The sequence below is a fragment of the Arachis ipaensis genome, chromosome B2, assembly GCF_059453495.1.
Source record: "Arachis ipaensis isolate K30076 ecotype BB chromosome B2, ASM5945349v1, whole genome shotgun sequence".
NCBI classification, from domain to species: domain Eukaryota; kingdom Viridiplantae; phylum Streptophyta; class Magnoliopsida; order Fabales; family Fabaceae; genus Arachis; species Arachis ipaensis.
Window position 1 is genome coordinate 98,048,875 of NC_142437.1, and position 10,817 is coordinate 98,059,691.

Here is a 10,817-nt window from a genome sequence, read left to right on the forward strand (position 1 = left end):
TCCTAAAATTATCCCTAATATTTAAATCGTCCTATTTAAGTCTCTAACATTTTAAAATTGTCTCAATGTTATCATGTTGTTAGAGATCTGTTAATAGAATTGATAGCGAAACGAAATTGAGATGATTTTAAAATGTTAATGACTTAAATAGACAAAAACGTTAAGGTAAAAAATGATACATTATTCTTAAAAAATTACCAAATCAAGTAAAATGAAAGTAAAGTTTAATGGAATAAATTATATTACGAATTCAAGATTTTTCTTGATCATAGAATACTTCTAGAATGATAGTAGATAAACTTTCGAAAAAAAAAGTATGATATATATATATAATAAAAGTATAATTTATATTTTTTTTCTAATGTAGCGAACTTCTTTAATATTTAATTTAAATAAACTTTACTCTGAACTTAGAAATAAATTTTAATTTTATCCTTCAATAATATCAATTTTTTATTGACGTAGTTATTCAATTATTTTTTAATCACATGTAAGTAAATTATACTACTTAATCACATTACTTTCATTCTAAATATTTTTTTTAATTTTACTCTTAAAAAATTTTACTCATAATAAAATATTTGTAGAATGACTAGTACATAAATTTACAAAAAAAAAAAAATGAAGAGCATGATAAATATACAATAAAGTATAAATTATACCTTTTGTCTCTAATGTACCAAAATTTTTTAATGTTTAATTTAGTTAAACTTTATTTTTAATTTTAAAATAAATTTTAATTTTATCCTCCAATAATATCAATTTTTTAGTTAGATAATTATTCAATTATTTTTTTAATCACATCTAAATAAATTATTCTTAATCATATTACTCTTATTTTAAATAAATTTATTTTTTTAATTTTATTCTTAATCACATTACTTTTATTCTAAGTAAATTTATTTTAATTAAAAAATAAATTAAATAATTATATGTCATAAAAAATTGAAATTATTAAAAAAATTAAAATTTATTAAGAAGTTAAAAATAAAGTTAAAAATAAAGTTACATTAAATTAAATATTAAAGAAGTTTAGTATATTATAAAAATAAAAGATATCATTTATATTTTATTGTATATGTGTATGTACTTTTTTTCTTATCCAAAAAATTTATATACTAGTCATTCTATAAATACGAGTAAAAATCTTGAATTTATAATGTAATTCATTTTGTTAAAATTCTTTATCATTTTATTTAATTTAGTAATTCTTCCAAGAATAATATATAGTTTTTTTTTCCAATATTTTTGTCCTATTTAAATTCCTAACGTTTTAAAATCATTTTAATTTTATCCTACCGTCAATTCTTTTAATAGATCATTAACGATAGAATAAATTGAGATAATTTTAAAATATTAGGAATTTAAATAGAACAACTTAAATATTAAAAATAATTTTAAAATTTACTCAAAATTTTAATAACAAAAATAATACCTTACTTTTTTTTTTCAAACCGATCAACTTCTTTTTTCAGTCAGTGAAATATGTAGGGATGGAACAAAATTTGCCAGAACAGCAAATTTGGTCATTTTCATAAAGTTTGCCTAAGAATCAGTCGAACTACAACTAATATCATCAAATTCGTCTTAAGTCTCGACAAACTACTGCATAAAGTTCGCCTAGCTAGGATCACGGCAAACTTGCCCTCATGGCCACAAAAGAAAAAAGCGGATCCTGAAAAATAAAATTAAAATAATTTTTTTAAAAGTATTTTTTTTTTTATTTTATAGCAGTAAAAAATTTCAAAAATAAAAGTTGGATAGGTGTAAAACTACATAACATATATAGGACAAAACTATAATTTTATCTCTTCTTTGATCTATAAAGGGAAGGACAAGTCTCTTTCATCATGCTCTCAAATCCCACTCAAAAGCTTTTGTCCTAATCTCATCCTTCAGTATATTTTATTATAAATCTCAATGTTAAAAAAGAATGGGATATCACTCTCCCAGTAATAAAGTACATTGGTATAAGGTGAAACGCTTCCTAAACTATTTATTTATTGACATAATAATGAAGAGTAAATTCTGGCACGGAAATAGAATGTCAAAAGGTATGTATATATTATTCATTTATATCCTCATAACGTACATTAGCAGACATTTTATTTTAACAATAATAACAATAATAATAATAATAATACACTGGACATTCCCACTTTATAGATCTGTCTAGTATATTAAGATCATTAAGAGTTGATGTTACATTTTTCTCTCCCTTAGGTTGTCAATTAATCTCCCTAACTACTTTCTGATGAAAGCTCGCCCTCGATGTGAAATTAGGCGTGCCTAAGATATCTTCCTTGTACACATTTAATTTCTTCATAGTTCCAGCACCACAACTGCTCATCAAACAATAATATATACCAAGTGTCTGTGTTAGTGTTACCCAATATTAATTAATTAACAGGCAACAAGTATATCACTTAATCATTATATAACAACCATAAAAATAATCATATTTAATTCATATATTTTATTATAAAAAGTCCTGGAAAAATAATAATGCATATATATTGAAAAAAATCAAAATATTGTATTTATATTGATAGAGTCTATAGCGTCTTTGATTTCTGTGGCTAGAATGACTAAACAACTTTAACATTTAAAAAGCATTGTTAAATAAAATCAAAATTATATTTTTTATATTTTAGTAATATTTTTATTTTTATTTTAAAATTAAAATTTTATTAAATAAACAAATATTATTTTAATTGTAATAATATTTTTTAAATATTGCTAAAGTTATATAGCCACTACAATCATTGTAAACATAGACATTATAGCATGCACTATTTATATATTCTCTTTCCCAATTCCTAAAAGGCAGATATTAGCATTAGCAAAATTAAACAATAATGATATAATGTTCTATATATATAATAAAGAGAATACAAGAGAATTGGTGTCTGATTTTTTATTATTATTTTATATGTAATAATTAAAATATATAACAATATCTTGATTAATTCAATAATAATAATAATTAATCCGAAGGGATAGAAGCTATGGTGGCTTACATTCAGAGTCAGTAGTGATCCAATTTTCATGTCTACAATTGTTGGTATAACCGCACCCTTGAACCGAAACATTAATATTAGAATGTGCAATGTGTGCTCTTTGATTTTCAATGAAGGAATAAGAATCTGTTGATGTTGCTGATGAGTATACAGAGTATGTGGTGGAGCAACGTTCCATATCCAATGAGAAACTGATCTTTGGTGACTCAATGCCAACTTCATCATCTTCATTTTTAACTGATGATGATTTTGTGGTCCCATCTCTTCTGAACTCTAAGACCTGACAAGTATTTGATCTAACATGATTTGATTTTCTTGAGTTGTAATTAAAGTAAGTTAAGAATGTTCTTTAGCGAAGTTTATATATAGACTAGATTTCTCAATGTTTTATCCGGATTTGAAAATTAAAATAAAGTATATGTTATATTGAATACAGTAGTTATATACATTTGATAATATTTTTTAAATATTGTCAAAATTAAAATAACATTTTTAAAAATTTTGAGAATAAACTAAAAATTAAAAATATGAAAAGGTGTGATCTTGTAGCTACAGAAATCACCATAATTATAGCTATGATAGACTTTAATTTAAAATAATATCACTTTGTTATTATAGAATAGGTAAGATTCATAATAATTTATGATATAATAATATCTATATATAAGAAAAATTATTAAGATGAATAATTTTTAATATTTTTTGTTATTATTTAATTAATATAAATATTAAATTATTTTTAATAAATAAAATTTATTAATTAATGTAAATAAATATAAATTATATTAATTTAGATGTGTAAAGTTTAGTAAATATAAATATAAATTATATATTTTTTATATACAAAATTTTTATAAATATAAATGTAAATTGTTACTAGGCAAGTGTTGATAAAAAATAATAATATTTAGTCAACAACTAAACATATAACATTATATAATACTAAGGTAGGTATGGAATTTGAAGTAGGTATATAGAAAATGAATGATATCTTATCCAAGTTATTTACCTTTTGTCCATTGAATTTCCTTCTACTCTTATCTGATTTAGCAGCAGCCGCCCATCTAAGAATCTCTTTCATTTTTGAAATACTCTTCTTCTTGTTCTTCTTATTTTCTACGGTTTTGAAATGCTGCTCACTTCTTTCACTTGAGTTTGTTGATGATCCTTCAGTTATTGGCAAAACCTTCTTATTCCCAACATTCTGAGAAGCAGAAGAAGAAGAAGAATCTTCATTCTTGGTGATTCCCACTCCTCTTGACAATTCCTCTCTCTTCATCTTCATTGAGTGAACAAAATCCCTTCTTTTATTCAAGTTCAAGGTTCGGTAAAAACAAGCCTTTGGAATATCTTTTCCACATATAAAAGCAAACGCTTTCAGTCTGATGCACCCAATCTTGCTCTCTTCAACTCTCTTTGTTCTTTTGTATCTTCTACTATAATGCTTCAATGCAACTATATCTTTTCCTTTACCTTTTTTATCTAAAACAAAATATAGAAAGACATAATAAGCATCCTCAGTAAAAATATATGTGTTGTTTAGCTTATTTTTAATATATATTTTGTATTCTAACATGCATTTTATATGTGATTAATTTGATAGCTAATTTTTTTGCGCATAGTATAATTAATATGAAAAAATATGTGTCCTGATTACAAAAGTATTTAGTGCTACCTTCTTTAAAATATTAAACATGTTGTATGGGGTATGCTTTTTTACAAGTGTGAAAAATATTACATATTTTTTAAGAGATGAATATAATTTATCAAATAATGATAATAAATTAAAAAGAAAGACATTTATATGTAAAATCAGAATTCCTCATCATGTTGCACACAAAAGCTAAATCTTATATATGAATAAGATTTGTAAGAATTGCACTTACAAGTGGTACTGGTAGCTTCTCTTTTAGTTGGAGTATCAGAAATGTTGCACTCTCCTTTTTGTTCATGGACCCTCTTAAACAATACCCATTGAAGAATCTGTTATTTATGAACCAAAAAGAGAGCTATTAGCCTAAATGAGGGTAATAAAATGCATGATTCATTCAAGATTCCACTATCATATCACATGTTAATAGATAACAAACTAAAGCACATATATAGTGTACCTGCATGGCTAGCTACACTCTGAATATATATATTAATATTAAATAAGTGTGTCAAGGTATTTGTTGTAAGTTTAATTTGATAGTCAAAATAAACAAAAAACAACTTTGGAGATCTATCTGAGCTGTCTTATGATGCCTTTGATTCTATATGAAGACAAAGAAAATTTTGCGGTTAATTTGAGGAATGTGATGGGACAACTAGGAGTTTAGTAGGGAATGGTTGGCTTATGATTCTAAGTAACATGGAGCTTATAGTATATTATATATATTATATAGTATATAGGTGAAGCAATTGGTGATTTAAATAAGCAAGATGTTTTGAGACTATGTAGCATTGTTCTTAGCCATACACTTGTATGCTTGTAAATTTGTGAAAAATTGTTTGGACCCCCACCAATACCATCTTGTGTGGTTTGATTAATTGGAGAGTAAATAGATCAAATATTTTTTTTTGGTTGCCCATTATATCTCCAATCCGACAGGTCAAGAACTAACACTACAAGGAAATAGAGTTATTTTAACACTTTATTTTTTAATATCATAATTAAATGTCAAAATTAATATATATTTTTGACAAATATCACAAATGTCAAATTTTTTATGTTTTCTTGATGAATAATTTGACCGTAGAAAATTATTCCTCAATTTCGATACTCATTTGTTTTCAATTTACTCCACTATTTTTCTTTTTTTTTGGGCTCTGTTAATTTTGACATCACACTGCTCTCAGTTTAGGATTATACTACTCATTCTTTATCTTTAAAATCTCAATTTATTCTTTAGTTTCAAGATCTCATTTCATTCTTTGTTAAAATTTTTTGTTGAAAATATTTTATAGTCAATAAGTGTCAAAATAAATAGTATTTTTGACAATTAATAAGCATCACAGAAAATATGTTCTCAAAATTTTCTAACAAATTATTTTTGACAGCCAATATTTATCAAAATAAGATTTAAATTTTTTTTACAATCACTTATATGTTAAAAATTCTATTTTTGACAAAATTTTTATTAACATATTTTCATAGTTAAAATAATGTCAAAATTTATTTTTTTGACAAATTTTAATTTTCTTGTACACATTATAACCCTAAAAAATAATCTATATTGTTGTAGTGTAATTTGTTGTAGATCTGATTTTTATTTAAGGGTATTAGACCAAATATTTATTTGTGCTTGTTTGTGCGTTATCAAATTGATAAAAAAATATCTTTTTTTAATGAATTTTTTAAATATATTTAGCAAATTTTTAATAGTAAAAATAAAAGCACTAGAAAAATAAAAAAAAAGAAACATCTTTTTTGAGAAGTTACAATTTACATCTTTTTTAAAAGATCTTTTTTCTTAAAAAAAGATGTTTTTCACATAATAAATGAACAAAAAAGTATTTTTATCTTATTTTACTCAAACATAATTGATAGACAAAAAAAAATCTTTTTACATGAGATATCTAAACATAAAATTAATTTTATTTTTATAAAAAAATTGTTAAAAAAATATTATTTAATTTTTTTTTCAAAAATGAGGTCTAAATAAACCCTTTATTTATTTATTTATTAGGGTTTCTAAAGTCGATGCTGATTGCTCATGGTGAAAAAGTATAAAAGGATAGCTAAAATAGAAAAAGTAGCTACTTCTTCAAAATTTTTATCAAATTCTTTTATTTTAGAAGAGCACAATCTATCACTAATTAATAGACTTTTTAATTATCTAAAATAGATTGTGCTCTTAATTTTGCAAATTGAATAGACTTCCTCCTTATAGATCTCATAATCTTGCTACAACAACAAAGAATAACCAGAAGCCTAAAGTAGGTTCTCCAATTTTCATCCCCACCCCAACATCACTAATATTCTAATAAGTAATAACCCATTTGCCTCAGAAATATAATGAATGCAACAGCACAAAATAAAAAACAAAACAAAGGACAACGAACAAAAACAAAGGCAGCAATCCAAAGCCAACGCCATAATTCTTTCCAACAGCAACAACCACGCACAAAGCAAAATCAACCACACCTATCTCTTGTAACAGCTTTCCACACACCATTTTTAAATCTCTTCTTTTCCTTAAAAATGATGATGGGGTGAAGGAACTAGTGAGTGGACTATTGAGGGAAAATTGGATATTTCGCCATCTTTGATGAGTTTATGTTAATTTTGCTTGATAGCTTACATTTTTTGTTAATCAGTGTAAGTTTAACAATTAAAAGCAAAGTTGAGCTAAATTATTTCACTAATCTTATAACTTATAAGTGATTAATGAAGCTCTTAGAAAACTACCAATCAAGAGAAAAGACTAAAAATGATCAATTATTTAACATTCTTAATAACTATATTCAACATCCACATATCACTAATCTTTGATCAATTATTTTTACTAAACATATTTTTGTTTCGAAAAGACTAAATTGATATAATTTTATAATCTTTCAACAATTACAATGATAGTTTTAAGTTATAATCTTTACGAATTTTTTTTTTAATAATCAATGAGCTATATTATTATATTCTTTGTGTATTTCTTGTAGTATCAAAAGGTAAATCTTTTTTCTATCCATATAACTTGATATATCCTTTATAAATCGGTTACATATTATAACTCGACTTCACATGTTATAGATTGGCCATTAATATCATATCAAAATGGGAAAGTATGGGAAACCAATGGAATATTTGTACAATGCGTACAATGGAGGTTTAGGGAGTATTAGAGATATAATCATTAGTGTTACCTTTTTCTATCAACGTAAGTTTCTGAGATGAGTGGTATCATGACATGGTATTAGAGCTCTAGATCCGAAAGGTCAAGAGTTCGATTCTCAGTGAATTCCAAAATTAGTTTAAACTTTTGGTATGTTTATTATCCTTAGTACGCGGATGGTTATTCTGAATATTATGGGTGATGTTCATTTTATAACTCATATATCCCATCGTACACATTGTACAAATAAGTCATTAGCTCCCTAGCAGAACTCTATCAAAATACTCTAATATGCTTTTATTTGCTATCAATATAATTTGAACACTGAATATTATGGGTGATGTTCATTTTATAACTCATATATCCCATCGTACACATTGTACAAATAAGTCATTAGCTCCCTAGCAGAACTCTATCAAAATACTCTAATATGCTTTTATTTGCTATCAATATAATTTGAACAAATAAACAACTACTGACACTTACTCCAATAATAAAAAGGGGTAAGTCAAAAGAAAAAAAAGGTAAGAAATTGATCTGAGAATTATTTTTTAAATTAGAGTTTATTATTCACACACTAACTTAGTATCGGAGTTTCTTTTGCAGGTGTCCACTCTCTTTGTTCTTTTGGTGTCGAGGTATAACTCATGTCAACTAAAAGCTAGAAGATAACCATCGGAGGACGAGCTATACCAAAGTCAAACTATACAAGAACAATTGGCGCCCACCATTGGGCTCGGTTTAAATTTCTTCTGGGATCCAAATTATAACGTGTACACATGACTGATCAACCTCCTCCAATGTCGTCCAAACTTCTTCGGATGGTGATAGCTACAACAAGCTAATCAGCGCATGACAGAAGAAAATCAAAGAATGACAAATCAGATAGTCGAGTTTACGAATGCTCGAATAACTCATGATGATGATCATCATGAGGAACAATAAGATGGCAAAGAGGACGAATTTGATCCAACCCATGTTTTTGAAACTCGGGAACAAGGGGAAGATCAATCAGATCATGAAGCGGACCCAGTCAACATAGCAGGACCATTTACTGCAAATGTCATGAATTTCTAATTTCCTAGAAATTTTTCATTATCAATGACTTTAACTCCTTATGATGGCTTGGTTGGTCCAAAAAAGTACATCAAAAAATTTCATTCCATGATGCTAGTAAATGGTGCTTCTGACCCTATTCTATGTCATTATTTTTCCATCTTTTTAGACAGTCTCGCACTTGATTGGTTTTTTTCTTTGTCTGCAAATTCTATTTCATATTTTCAAGAGCTAGATAAACTGTTTGACGATCAATTTGCTATATCCTTTATTTACTTGCATGATTCGGATTATTTAAGCACGATCAAGCAGGGACAACATGAAAGTCTTCGAGACTATGTTACTTGGTGCATCTACATGCTATTAAGAATAGACTTTGCTCAGAAAAGTTTGAAGAGACTATAGTTGTTGCTAAAGCACGAACCTTGGCTGAATTTCAGGAGAAAGCTAAAGGTCAAATGGAGATCGAAGAGTTTCAACAAGCTCGGAGGTCTGAAAAGAGCAACACTAACAAAGATAATGACAAAGCTCAGGAAAACAAGAAGTCTTTTCGACTAACACCATGATATGATTCTTATACACAATTCAATATTAAGAGAGACAAAATTATTAAGGAAATATTGAATAACAATCTTATTAAACCTCCTAGGAAGGCAGGCACCTACCAAGATCTGAAGAATGTGGACAACATGAAGTAATGTGCTTTTTATCAGAAGCATGGTCACGCTACTGACGAGTGCGTAATCGCCAAAGATCTGTTACAATGATTAGCTTGGCAGGGACATCTGGATAAATACATCGGTTGCCACATTTAAAGGCGCACAAAACACTCTATCAACCACTCTCCTGCAGGGCAAGTTTCTCGGGAAAAAGACAAAATTGTACATTCTCAGCCTGATCAACCTTGGGTGGTCATCAATTGCATATTTTGGGGATTTACTAGTGGTGGAATTACAAGCTTTGCTTGTAAGTGCACATACCGAGCTATGTTTTCGGTAGAAAGAGCTGTTAGTACCCGTTAACCTCCCCCTATCTTTCTAAATATAGTATTTAAGCCATCTGATTTCCACACAACTCTAACCAACTTGGATAATCCATTGGTAATATCTATCCAGTTAGGGTATTTAATTGTTCAAAAAGTACTTTTGCATCCTAGAAACAGCGCATATATGCTTTTTTATTCTACATTTTAGAAGATGAAGTTAAGCAATCACATATTAGAACATTCCACTTGTGTCTTAATGGATTTTTCATGTGAAGGCATACTTGTTCTGGGATCTATGTGGTTACAAACCACACTGGGTGAGCATCCCTTAACTAAAACATTAGATATTTAGTATCTTGTTGTTGATTATTTCAGTCCTTATAATTTAATACTTGGTCATCCTTTCTTAAATATATTTAGTGCTATAGTATCCACAATTCATCCGTGTGTTAAGTTCCATGTGTAGGACAATCTTGTTGCTACCATCCATAGTGATCATCGCGAAGCTCGACACTGCTACAACGCCAGTCAACAAACGACTACTTCCAGCTGAGCTATATGTGCACACATCAATGTTGTTGATAACTCAACCAATTTTCCACAATTATCCGAGTTAGATCCGAGAGCTGAATTTCAGGACATACCTACTCCAATGGAAGAATTACAAAAGATACCTTTAAGTAACGATCCAACCAAATTTACCTATATAGGTGCAACTTTGCAAGGAAAAGAGAAAAAAAAAGCTCCAACAATTTCTTTAACAAAATGCAAATTTGTTTGCTTGGACTCCTACGGATATGCCTGGCATAGACCCTTCTATTATCTATCATAAGTTGGCATTGAATCCATCAGTTCGACCTATAGCAATAAAGAAAAATGCAACCTTGGTATAGATAAACGACAAGCATCCTTAGAGGATACCAAAAAACTCATTGATGCCAA

General features: G+C 27.4%; 1 protein-coding gene across 1 annotated transcript; it reads right to left on the reverse strand.

Moving 5' to 3' along the window:
- Positions 1-2,041: 2,041 nt before the first annotated feature.
- Positions 2,042-5,372, reverse strand: LOC107628420 (uncharacterized). The gene is made up of 5 exons (XM_021116050.2): positions 5,132-5,372; positions 4,907-5,003; positions 4,030-4,502; positions 3,021-3,300; positions 2,042-2,342 (listed from the first exon to the last, which is right to left on the reverse strand). Exons 1-5 carry the CDS (start codon positions 5,135-5,137, stop codon positions 2,323-2,325), a joined length of 876 nt encoding a protein of 291 aa, XP_020971709.1. The 5' UTR covers positions 5,138-5,372; the 3' UTR covers positions 2,042-2,322.
- Between the last annotated feature and the right edge of the window lie 5,445 nt (positions 5,373-10,817).

What these genes read in the sequence shown, in the direction of transcription:
- LOC107628420 (XM_021116050.2), bottom strand. An exon ending in AGAAGCTACCAGTACCACTT is followed by an intron (nt 4,503 to 4,906) that starts GTAAGTGCAATT and finishes ATTTTGTTTTAG; the next exon opens with ATAAAAAAGGTAAAGGAAAA. An exon ending in GATCACTACTGACTCTGAAT is followed by an intron (nt 2,343 to 3,020) that starts GTAAGCCACCAT and finishes TTTGATGAGCAG; the next exon opens with TTGTGGTGCTGGAACTATGA.